Source organism: Etheostoma cragini, chromosome 19 (assembly GCF_013103735.1).
Source record: "Etheostoma cragini isolate CJK2018 chromosome 19, CSU_Ecrag_1.0, whole genome shotgun sequence".
NCBI classification, from domain to species: domain Eukaryota; kingdom Metazoa; phylum Chordata; class Actinopteri; order Perciformes; family Percidae; genus Etheostoma; species Etheostoma cragini.
This window is the reverse complement of record NC_048425.1, coordinates 8,116,129-8,129,625: the sequence shown is the minus strand read 5'-3', so window position 1 is coordinate 8,129,625 and position 13,497 is coordinate 8,116,129. Positions and strand designations below refer to the sequence as shown.

The 13,497-nt window shown below is 40.3% G+C and overlaps 1 protein-coding gene across 3 annotated transcripts in view; it reads right to left on the bottom strand.

Moving 5' to 3' along the window:
- Positions 1-13,497, bottom strand: part of eml3 (EMAP like 3) — a 49,954-nt gene that overhangs the window by 29,685 nt on the left and 6,772 nt on the right. For all 3 annotated transcript variants that reach the window (XM_034856708.1, XM_034856709.1, XM_034856710.1), the window contains exons 2-3: positions 298-474; positions 90-204 (exon numbers count right to left, since the gene is read on the bottom strand). In XM_034856708.1, the coding sequence (XP_034712599.1) occupies positions 90-204; positions 298-474 (292 nt within the window). The remainder of the gene's footprint in view (positions 1-89; positions 205-297; positions 475-13,497) is intronic.

Here is a 13,497-nt window from a genome sequence, read left to right as displayed (position 1 = left end):
ACCAGGCGTTCTCACAAGCACGCCTCTGATATTACAAGCTACACATCGGCCCTGCTGCTGTCTGAGCTCTGAGTGTGTAAGCCCAATACCTGGTAGCACGGTGGCAGATCCCATCGACAGCTGAGCTGGAGGACAGTTTCCTGCTACTGGTGCAACCATCGGAGCAGCTGACTTGATTCAGCACTCTGGCAGCGCCAGGGTTCACTGGGCATGGGATGCAAAGAAAAATATGAACACAACTGGACAATGTTCTACTATCTGATGTAATGTAGATATAGCATGTTGACGATCACCCACCTGCAATAAGCTGCTGTTTTAGTAATGGTAAAAGCTTATCATGGAGGCGGATCCTGCGCAGGGCATCTGCCAGTGAGGATTTCAGCAGTGTGATCTCATCCTCCTGCGCCTGCAGACGCACCTCCATCGTGGAAGCCCGGTCTGGGAATTCAGCGCTGCTGTCTGCCGACGCGTCGTCTATGAAGAGTTGTTTTTAAAAAAGGTGACTCAGCCGAACAAACTAACCAAAGTTTATCCGTTACATTGGATTATTTTAAAGCCTTATTTAGGAACTGTTTGTTTATGACTTGAAAGCATAAATCTGGCACAGATCAGCAACAACACACATTAAAAATTAAATGTGGAGATTAAAATATTAAAGGAAAAATCAACATAACCACCGCCATAAGAAGCCAAAGAGAAATGTTTTAGCAGCATGTTGTAGACCAGCGAGCTCAGACTTTAACACAACTTCTCTGATGTTCAGTTTGTTTGAGCGCCCTGTTTCGAATTCTCTTGAGTAAGTAAATTTAATGTGAGGTGCATTTGTGTAATGAGACATAACATGGCACTAAACAACACGGAAGTGGCAAATAGGACTACCGTGTCAGATATTTGTTTTACAGCAAGAAAACAAGATGATAAGCATTATATATAAACTGTAAAGTTTTTCATCCATTGGAGACATTTGACATTTTCATTAGTTAAAATTAATGAATCATTGCCTAAAGCAGTGGTTTTTAAAATTCTGTAAACCACAGCAACTTTTGAAAGGTATATTCATTTCATGGCACCCCTCCATTTGTGAGGCTGTTGTTTGGTCTCTTAAATGTCAGAACATTTTGAAAAAAGTTGATCAGTGTTTCCCAAAAGCCCAAGATGATCAAAGATATTCAGTTTACTGTCACAGAATAGTGAAGAAACTAGAAATTAATTGAACAAGCCGGAGAATGACCTTTTTTTTTAAAATTCTTCTTCTTAGAAATATCTCAAATTGATTAATCAATTATCAAAATAGTTGGTGAATAATTTAATAGTTGACAACTAATTGCTTAATCTCTGCAGCTCTATTGTAAAGCACTTCAAAATAAAAATAAAAACAGCATTAAACGCGACACTTGATTGATCCTTTCATCTACAACCATACGGAATTTCTGCACTTTGTCAGTTGGATAACGTAGTGTATGGCGTACTGTATAGTGTACAGCTTAGTGTATGGCGTTGTGTACAGCTTAGTATTTGGCATAGTGTACAGCTCAGTGCATAGCGTAGTGTATAGTGTACAGCTTAAAGCCATATCATGCAGTGGAAATTAGTACATTTCTTTGTTTTTCTCTTTAGATAAGAGTATGAAATCAACTAATTTTAGCTTACACTAAAGGACACCAGCAACCTTTCTATTACACTTCAGTTTTTCCCCTATAAATTAAAGGATTGTGTAAAATTCATCTGACATCTGGATGGAAATAGAAACGGGACCTGAATGTATGTTAACAATTTAGTAATAGAGGACTAAAAGTAATTCCAGTGTTATTCTTGTGTGGGCCTAGTGACGTGGTTCTGCATGGTGAGAACGTTTCTGCAGGTTCCCACTACTCCAAAGGACTGTCTGGAGGTTAGGATTTAGTTTGAGCAGTTTTGACAGCTCGTATGTGTATTGGATTGATCACATGAAATGAAAAATGAAAGGAGCCTGGTGTGTGCCGGTAACACTCGTTTGTTTGTTAGTTTTCCTCATTCTCGTTTCCAAGATGAACAGCCAATTCATCTGATTGGCTGAAGTTTGGCCGACAACGCCAAAAATGTAGGGTTAGGATTAGGATTACGGTGACCGTTGGGGTTAGACATTATGTTTAGGTTAGGGTTAGGGAATGAATTTTGTCAGTAAGGGTCCTCACAAGTACTGTATAGAAAGATAAACATGAGTGTGTTTTCTGGCCTGCTGTCCATTTGGAGAAGGGAGTACGGCTGCTTGGAGCATTGTACTCAAACAGAGGAGTGTCACAAGCCTCTCAAAGACCCTATTGTTTGTTGAGTAGCGCTACAGTTTTGGTGTGTGTGTGAGTGCATGTGAGGGCCAGTGCTGGTTATGGTCCAAAACGTGTGTGTATGCGAGTGTGTGGAGTGTGTGGAAAGCTGGGCATCAGGAGACTATTTTGCCGCTCCAGCTCGCGTCAGCTTTGTTGGTTATCCTCATGATTACTCAGCCACTCAATTCTTACTCAACCATTTCAAGTTTTAGTTTTGACCTTCTGTCCAACAAGGCACAAACATTAACTGACTGAGAAGTTTCAAGGAAATGGTTTTCCCATTCAGTAATAAGTAGGTAAGAGGTTTAGAACGCCAACACAGAGAAAGCAGAAGGTTAGCAATCTTCCGCCAGCAATCCCCTAAATAGTTATGACAGGAACGTAATTGTGCAAGCTGGTGTGTCTTTTGACTTATGGGCAAGACACAAACATACAATACTTGGCAGCAGATGATCTTGTGGTAGGCCCCAGTTGTCCACACTGGGCCGTCCTGCCTCTGCAGACTTTAACAGAAAGTGGCTGGAGCTTTAATAGCTATCCTAAACCCTCGTCTCTAAACACTACCTGATGATAAACAATTACAACATTATAACATTCCAACCCTCGTTTTGTGAGGCTGTTGCTGAAACGTGGACGGAAAAGGCTGAGGAAAGCAGGAAACACGTGCCAAAAGCTCTTTCCCACTGTGTGAGGGTAAAAAAGAGACTTCTTTAGACCGCGAGGAGTATCAAAGACCCAACATCATTAGCAAAAAAACAAGTTTCCCATTTGAAACCCAGATGAAGCCCATTAACTTCAACACACACGCAGCCAGTGATGGATGGGCACATTATTCTAAAGCTGTATTGTAAGCAAACACTTTGTATTTGGCTCATGTTGGGTTGCAGCCTTTGAGAATATCAAATTTGTCTTTTATTTATCTTTACGAAGGCTTGAATGCATAGTGATTTTGCTGTCTCTGACATTTCTGAATAGAAGCTGATGATAGCTATGCCAGTAGTCTGTGCATTCTCTATTTAACCCTTGTGTTGTTCTTCTGGTCCCAGAGACCCTCCTGTATTCAATCATCTTTTTCTGCAACCGTGGCCTCTGCCTCTGGGGTCCCGCACTCGAACATGTATCTCACTAGTCTCATCTCGTCTTCCGGGGTCCCAGAGACCCGTCCTGCACTCAAACGCGTATCCCACTAGCCTCATCTTGTCTTCTTGGGGTTCAAGAAACCCATCCTGCACTCAAACGTGTATCCCACTAGCCTCAACTCTGGATTCAGGAGGCGGGATTGTGGTGGAACGTAGGTCTAATTTCATTCAAATAAACCAGGGTCTCTGAGACCGGAAGGGCGAGGCCACGACGGCAGTTGACATGAAATGAAAAAAGGCCCCAGGGACCACGAAGCACAACGCCAGCCTGATACAAAATGTAAATAAAATAGTCTCTCCGACACAGACGACAACACAAGGCTTTAATCCAACTATTTTGGTTAGTTGCCTTGTGAAATTTCCTCTTGAAGAAAAAAAAAAACTCTCAAATACAATTTTCTTCCCCATACCTTCCTTTTCTTTCAATTCAGAAGAAAGCCAAGCAGCGGGACAGCAGGGCCAACAGCTGCAAGGGTGTCCTTCTGGGCAGCAACCTGTCCTGAACATGGGGGGTGATGCATAGACTGTATAAGTGTCACTAGAGAGCAGGTAAGGAGCTGTTTAGCAGTTGGTGTCTTAGTGCCCCATTCTATCGGCCTCCTACGTTGGGTGGGCATCTTTACTGATTTACTGTACTGACACTGACGTTTAAACGGCGTACAGAACTGTGCTACACTTCCAAACAGAGCAGAAAATGGCTCCATGTGGTGTCGCCTCAATTACGTACTGTACATTCAAAAACATCCTGCTTTGTAAACACACAAGATTAATATCAAGCTTATCCTCTAACTCTTGGAAACAAAATGTATTTCCTATAATGTTGGCGGGTTCTGAGAGGCTCAGAAGGATAGAGGCCAATTAAAGCATCCTTAAAACAGATCATAAATGAGTTTAACCGTTGTCTCCTTTGCTGTGAAGTTCTCATGAGCTGCAGCTTCATCATTCACACATGCCTGACAGCTCACTACTGCAGCCTGGACAGAAACCAAGATTCGAGGCTTAACTCTCCCTGGCTGGCTCCGGGGTTATGGACCGTTGAAATGTTACAATGATCACAAAACACCAGGTCTGAGTATTTAACTTCTATCTGTCACAAACACCCAGCCTGGTAAAAGATAACACTGAAAGTGGGAGACTGGCCAAGAAGACAATGAACAGTTACTGAGTGACGGGCACTATGGCCCAACATAACGCCGGCAGGAAGGGAGGATGCTAACCAAGAAAGCTGTGGAATGCATGTTGTGCATTCCAACTGGATTGATAATATACATGTAATGAATGTATATGTGCGTCAAACTCATTTTAGTTCATGGGCCAGTAAACCACTCCAGAAATATCAGTAACTTAATCTGCCAAAGAGTTTTCTTGTCAGCTTGATAATGGGTGGTTGCTTCTGCTACAACAGCGTTATAAAGCCATTGTAGCAAAAAATAATATGACCGACCCGGAAGATAAGGGTTATATTCAGAAAAAAAATACTAAGATTAAAGTTGTAAACTCACGAGTTGGGCGATATGGTAAAAATCAGCTTGACCAATGCCAATATTTGCTGATATAAAGGATTTGTAATACTAGGGCTGTGCAATAAATTAAATTTTGATTCTGATTTTGAGTCCTAACAATCACCAAAATAGTATAATCGGGAAAAAAATGATTATTTTGTCATTGTCTGTATTGCAAGAACACTCCTATTTTGTCTCGTCTTCTGAATGACACGCACATGCGCACATCCACACGCACACATCTGCCCCTCCCGAGGCCATAAACTCTCTCAGCCTATACAGTCCGGGAGGAAAGTAGTGTGCATATAATCCTCTGGAATTTAAAAACTTGAGTATAGATGGCAGAAGGAGGGCAGCCATAGCCGTATTTGGTGAGCAAAAAAGGCAAATCCAACTTTGTTGCCTGGGAAAAGTTAACTTTAGCTAACCCAGCAGTCCCTCTGCAAAAATAATCGTGATTATTATTTTTTCCATAATTGAGCAGCCCTAGGTGATACCGAAATATATAAAATTCCAATATTCCGATAGATCAGCCGATTTAGTATATAAGAAAATTTAAAAAATCCAGACATAAACATAAACACCTTTCCCTAACACTAGTTATTTGTAGTTATTTATGAGTTCTCACTAAAATCATAATTATCCTAAAATGATAAGATTTTCACAACAGAACAGAGGAACATCAAAATGTATTAAAGTTCTGGTAAGTAAAATGTATAAAATTACAAACTTAAGATATGAAACTTAAAGTTCTCTGGTGGACAAACTATGCAAAGCCCACACTCTTAACACGGTTGGCCGTCCATTTTTGTTTTGTTTTAATATTCGATTATCAGAAGCATTTATTTGTCGTTGTAAATGATTCTGATGAATGAATATCTCAAAAATAAATTAATAAATCAACCATTATAAATGCCGATACCGACAGATCTGGAAATGCCTAATATCGGCCAATTATATCGGCCTGCTGATATCGGTCGGGCTCTACCGATATTGCAAAAATATTGTAGGGTTGACAATTGGTGCTTTCACAACATATTTTAACAATGAGATTTAAGATAATTAATCATCAGTAATGTGGATATAATAACTAAAAGGGTAAAGGCAAATACTAGAACAACAGGAACAGTCTGGTAAGTCAGAAAATTGCATCCCTTATGCCATGTTATGACCAAAATCATTTCTAATCTCATATCACAATATTGATATAATATCAAAAGAATATTAGTATGTGGACCTCAAGTTAATATTTTTCAAAAAAATTAATAAAAATATGTAGTCACAAGCCACCATACATTACAGAGGTTTTTAGAGCTCTCAGGGACATCATGGGAATATTATAGAGAAACTGAGCTGGAATGAACACTATAAACGGATCGTGGCACGGTGAGCAACACCTACAGGACAGGATGCCATCACATTTAAACACCTGGTGTGAACCCTTTCCATTGGACTCTTCATGACCTCTCGTCTCAGGCCACGCTCAGGAAGAAAGGTCACCCGTTCAGACACAATATCTCGTTATCTAATAGAAAGCCTGTTCTGAAGTTCCCTGAGCACATTCATGATCCCGACAGGATGTCCTCGTTTGATCATAATGGACCCTGGGAGGAGCATTCACGTCCAGTAACCGGAGACAGTATAACCGGACACCGGTGACACAAGTGCTTGTTTGCAGTTCTAAATAAACATGCCAGTGTCACATTTTAGATAAGGCCAGTAACAATGAGGCCCATTGAGAACAAGTGCATGTTCACCTGAATTTGGAGGTTTTAAAATCTAAAAGCAAGGTTTTCCCTTGGTGTGTTGCAAGCCTGGTGGCCCACCGGGACTAAGTTTCCCCCACCAGGTCTAAGCCACTGGGAATTGTTTTTAAATGTACTTTTAAGGCGCTTTTTAAACTACAGTTACAGTCGGCTGGAAACTTCTTTTCTTTTAGCACTGACCTAATCAAGGGCCCTTTGGAATCTGTTTCATAATTTTTTTTAATTCTTAATTACATGATTACTTCAATGATTCTGTTATCACATTAACTATTGGGCTCTATATTAATGTTGCCATCAGTCTGTAACTGTGGCCCATCGCCACAAAAAAGAAACTTGCCATCGGCTTAACAACATCCAAAAATGCACTAAAAAAAAAAAGGGACAAAAACTGTGGTAAAAGCTTGTTGAAACGTTAAAATTATCTCCGCCGGTCATTATGTCCGCAGACAATAAAAAATGTTGTCCCTCATCATTTTTTGCCGATAAATGACCGGTAAGTACCTGACAACAGAAACTTAGGCTGACACGTAACATTACTGTATCATTTTCTGGATTACTGTCACTCCGCTGGAAATATCTGGACGCGACATCACTCTGTCGACATCTGGCCAGTTCTCCACAGGAAGGTAAACTAAACAGGAAGTTGGAGTTTCCCCTCCAAAGGCACTGTTTATTGCTGAATTTGACCTCAGGGGGGAAAAAACTATTAACTATCCCTAACCAGCTTGGGTCCATCTGCAACTCCTGCATACACATATAAATACCACACTGCTGATGAATGGGGCTCTTCAGGAATACAAGCGAGGTCCAAAGAAAATTAGCAACTTAGTCAAAACATCGCATATCAGACATGTTTCTGAGTTGTGTGGTCTGGGCAATAGGCCTGCACGACTAATCGTAATAAAATCGCAATCTCGATTCACCCTGTTCACAAATTAATTTTAAAATAACAGATTTTTTTTATGACTTTGATTCTCATTTAATTTACCAGCCGACTGCATCACAAACGCTAGTAATTTCTTCACTGACTGTATAAAATACGTTTTAAAGCGCTGCGGTGCTCTCCCTTCTCTTCAGTGAAGCCTCTATGTCTGCAGGCCTGTGGTAATGCACAATGTGCTATAGGTGTCACAAAAAATCTGTTTGGTACTGCCAATGTGTTTTGTTTTGTTCATGTGTGCAATAAACATTACACTTTGTGAGAAAACATTTCTGGCAGATATTTGTGAAGAAATTGTGATTCATATTATTTCCCGGATTGTGCAGACCTTCTGGGCAATTTATCAATACAATATCATCATATCATATCAATATATGACACTAGATATTGTCTTACATTTTAGATATGGTAACGGAAAGTAGTAACCATACAAAATTGGCCTACGACAGAGATTTTGATTACATCCTGATAATTCATGTTGATGACGCAATCTACCCGCGACACCAGTTTTCATTTCGTTAAGAGAACAAAATGTTTAAAACCAAATTTGTTTCATTAGGCTGCAGGTAAGAAACTTGATGTTGGAAATAAGTTTTTATTTAAAGAATCTGTGCATCTTTGCCTACTACTGAAAGTATTTTCAGTACAGTGTCTGTTCCTTAACTAAAAAGACACCAGTTTTTCCTGTTCTCTGGGTGGCATTTAGGAGCCGAGGACTCATACTAAGTGTAGTTCTTTTTAGAATGGTTTGCACTAAAGCAAAGAAACACGATACTTCAAAAAAAAAATGGGTTAAAGTTAAAGCCTCTGCAACTAGTGTAGACCATGAATTTTATTTATCTGCAACATTATGTTGTATAATTACAGTTTTGCACAATACATGTTCTCAAAACTACATATTCTGTTTCTTTATCTTTTAAAAAGTATATACATTTAGCAGTTTGTCTTTCTTTAGGGTCCGTGTAACCTGAAATGGTTCTATTATAATTTATATATCGTGATATATATTGTTATCGCAAGAGGCCGCAATGTATATCGCAATATGGATTTTAGGCCATATCACCCATCCCTATATGACACAAGTGTTGTCTTTACCTGGTTTTAAGGGCTTCATTTATTATTTATAATTGGCCTTTATCCACTTAGTCATTGTATCCACACTATGGTGATTATTATCAAATCAGTAAAATTATCAGTAAATCTCACCAGCATCAGTGAGCCAATGAGCAGGCAGCAAGCTTCTACCGAGATGTAACAATGTTTGTGATTGGCTGTCTAACGTTACACGTTGCAGAAGCACACCAGAAAAACTCAATGTAACACAAAGACGGGGCTCACCTAGTAGGAGCTGAAAAATAAATGAAAAGATTTGTGCAATAAGGTGTAATGCTATAATTTCTTTTTTTTTTTTTTAAATATAATTTGGTATGGAAGAAGGTTTAGTTTAGGAACCAGTATCAAAGTCACAGTATTGGTATAGGTATCGACATTTTGGAACGATACCCAGCCCTACTTGAGGAAAGTATTTCTTTATATTATTTATGGCGAGGCCATGATTGGCGGCTTGGTGGCACCATACCCACTGCTGCTGCAAGAGAGAGCTTCTTCACAGGATCTGTTCTTGGCAGTGGGATCCTATACTTAGTCTGCTGGTTTATACATGGACTAGATGAATGGAGTGTTTTATGGTCTGGTTTTACTGGTAGTGGCAGTGGCAATGTGAAGGTTAAACATAAGAACACAGTAAAAGTTTTGGAACACTCTGATGTCCAAATTAAAATAGGATGTGTCTCTTCATTATCGGGGACGTCTCATCTTTTCAAAGTGCATGTCAAGACAGTCACTGTGAGAGACAGTCCTTTTACTATACAGCCAACTGTAAATAGACTCTCTGGCTGCTTACTAACCTCCTTTCAGACTGGGTTGCTCTGTGCTGCTATAGGTCTAACAACACCTATGCACTCTGAACTAGAGCTGCACAATATATCTTCTTTTCAACCGTCACAACGATATCAACTGGCGCAAAAAACACATCACGAAAGGCTGCGACATATCGCAAAATCAGTCAGAAATTTGAGTTAGTTGAAAAAACACCTCAGTGTAAAAACTGCACTTTAAAATGTAACTGTCATTCTTTTCTTTTTCTTTTTTGGTGGTGCCTTTTATATTCAATGTAATGTGAAATAAGTTCAATAAAAGACTGTTGGTAAAGATTTTATTTTATTTGTTTTAAAATCAACAACCACCCTTAATGTAATTAGTAGAAACAGCAGAACTGAGTACACTTTAGTATCTGTTTGTTTGGCGCAAGAAATATCGTTATTGCGATATTCAACAACGTTATCACAAATTTCACTTACATCGCAAAGCCCTACTCTGAACTAAATGTTTATGTCATGTCACACCTGATGGAAAACATGTTTGACGAAGCACGAAGTCACCAGACCAATAATACCCCACATCACCAGTTTAACCATTAACAAAACTGTACTGTCTTTAAACAGGAAGAAGTTATTGACCGCATCTGAGAGAAACTGGTGCACCAAGAAGATTTTAATTTATAAGCACAAGATCAAAAGTAATGTACCAAATGATAGGGCTGGAACGGTATGGATTTTTTCAACCGCGGTTGAAAAGCAAGAAATTCCTGCGGTAGTGCGGTATACGAGAGTAACGTAAGTTAGAACGAGAATGGCAGGGTGCCTGAAGTGAGGGATGTCAGTGACCGTGCAAGGAGAGCGAGAGATAAAGGAGAGTAGCGTATGAGTGCCTCTGTGAGGAAGAGAGAGAGAGGAAAAAGAGACAGCACAGTTGATGTAAAGTGAGTTAAAAGTGAACAATAAACCAACAAGCTAGAGCTTCTCAAGACACGGTGCTGGCAGTAAAGTGAATGGTGTTGCCCCAGAAGAAACATCGTCTTAACCCTTAGCCTACAACACAAGCTGCAGCCTGGGTGCAGCCAGTCTAGCAGCTGAGCAGGCAGAGAGCAGAGAGGGCGACTCGGCAGTTCCCTAACTTGTTGCTCTCTCCCCCCAATATAAGCCGCTCTGTTTTAGGCTATGAAACGTGCATGCAGGCTGAAATTCAACCGTGCCATTTTATCTGGATAAAGCTATAAACTCTAGCTGCTAGGCTAATGTGCAATGGTAAACACTGCAGCTGTAACATTAATGTGTCTACCTCAGCAGAGAACAGAGAAATGTCTTTGCCTTCCCTTCCATGTATGTTGGTCATGGAGCATTGCCCTTCCCGAAGTCGCATCAAGTTATGGTAAAAATGTCTTTATTGTTTTTATTATTGATTTATTTTGGGAAGGGCGGCCAGTTTTGATTATTGGGGGGGGGGGGGAGGGGGGGGCTGTAACCTCCTCGTCCCCCCTGTCAACTACACCTATCAACTGTGCTCACACACACACAAATAGTCTCACTATCTTTGTGGGGACCTGTCATTGACATAATGCATTCCCTAACCCTTAACCTAACCTTAACCATCACAACTGAATGGCTAACCTGAACCCTTACCCTCACCCTCACCCTCAACCTAACCATAATATTATTCTAACCCTAATCCTAAAACCAAGTCTTAACCGTCAAACAACCCTTTAAAGTTGTGGGGTCGAGCATTTTGGATCCACAAAGCTGTCCCCCCACAAGTGTACTGTATTCCCGGTTTTTGGACCCCACAAATGTAGTTAAACGAGAAAAAAACACACACACACACACACACACACGCTTTCCCGCTCTACTTTGAGCTTCTGGTTTTCCTGTTTTAATTTTTCAGTTACAAGCCAAGGCTGTGGATGACTCATAGTTGTTTGGCAACAGCTCATGGGAAGCAGGGGTTTGATCCACATGATACTCACAGCAACCGCACTGGAATTTTGGTTAATATTCAAACTTCACCATTTAACTCTACTATGTCAAAATTACTACGAGAAATGCACATCATGCCACACTTTTGGGCATTTTTGGTCAGCAATCCTATGTCTTCAAGTCCTCTAAATGCTTCTTAATGGCGTCTTACATTCCTGCCCAAAAAGTATCAGCATGCGAAAAATGGGACAGTAAACAATGCATGCCTTATATCAACCATGATAGATAAGAGATTCTTATTTTGTCTTCTTCGCTCTGTCATGTTTGGAATGTTTTGGCCATTTAAATAGAATATGAAAGCATGTTATCAAGGGCTTTAAGCAACCCAATAACCTACGGTAAATTAGTTTGGTCTCTAAATACAGATGAACTTTCCAAAAACTAACAAACTAACTAAAGTGAAATTGAACTAAACTACAATAATTGTGTGGCTTATTATAAATTTGTGGCTGAAGTTATGAAGAAAAACGAATCAAGAAAACATGTTTTGCAGCAAGTGAGTGAGGCCTCTGAGAGTTTGGTGGTCCTCATATGAAAAAACCACAAGTATCCAATGATCCTGGAGAATCGGATTCCAAAGCCAGAAATACAAATCCTCTATTTGATTTGCAGTCTTCTGAAAGGCCCTGGGTCATTGCAGGTCTTGTGGGCGGTTGGCTGCCTGACAGCTGCACAGCCACACACTCTTGGACTGATCAGCGTCTCTTGTCGAGTCTCTGTCTCTGTGCAGCTACACAGTCTTTCTTGTCCAACCGGTTGATGACAAGCTCCCCTTTTTTATCAGAGCCAGAAGTCAGAATGGAAGCAGCAGATATATATTAGCCTAATTTGACTTTTTTTTTTTCTTTGACTTTTTTTTGTATACAGTAAATAATACAGTTTTTGTTTGGAATGCCGCTTTCATTTTTTTTTATTTTTTTTATTGCATCTCATGTGAGCTTAATACCAGTATCTTCAAAAGCAGATGTGTCTACTGTGGCAGTAGTGTGACAATCATATGGAACCTATTCTCACAGTGTCCACCCACTCACTCTCTCTACCTCTCACACAGGTTCTCCATAATGAAGCCAACCACCTACAGACGCTGCTTGTCCCGGAGCGCACCGCTCGCTGCTTTGTGCTGATTTCTTTGATTTTGACGCCTCAACATCCTGTACGCCCCCGCACTAGTATCTGAGGTCCCATATGAGAAGTTAAACAGAGAGCAGCATCATTTATATCTGAGAAACACTTTCTCTTCTCCCCCCGCTGCACTGTAACTGCAATTTTTTGTGTCGTGTTGTGTTGTGTTGTGTTGAGTTGATCAACATGTAGGGCTGGGCAATAAATCAATATAAATCGATATTGTGATATGAGACTAGATATCGTCTTAGATTTCGAACATAACACATGTCTTGCATGGTTTTACAGGCTGCATTACAGTAAAGTGAAGTCATTTTCACTTACCCAGTGTGGCTCTCTTCACGACAACACAGACACAGGTTGTATTATTTGCCATTACCAACTTATTCATTATATCCACATTACTGATGATTATTACAACTCCCTACTGACAGAGCTACTGCCACCAAACATTGGACATAAAATAAAGTGAATGAACGCAAAAAAGCACAACGTTATTTCCCGCTGGGGCCTTCCAAACAGGCCAGGTTTCTGTAATTACCCCCCCCCAACAATCCATTGTCATTTCTTGACAAACCCCTGTTTCAGCTGCACTAAACATTTCATCACTAACAGCAGGCAATCTTCTTAATTTAATTCTTCAGAAGACAGAGCCAACCTATTTGTCTTGGAAGATAAAAGCTTTTCAAAAGAACTGGCAAACAGCCAGAGGAGATGCTACATGCGTGAGCTCACAGCGCCGGCAGCGGGTCAACATTCTGTCGCACGTTTGACTGTCATATTTTTGGCTGAGGCAGACACAAATATGGTGCAAGACCATGCTTGCTCTGCATACAGATAACAAAACCGT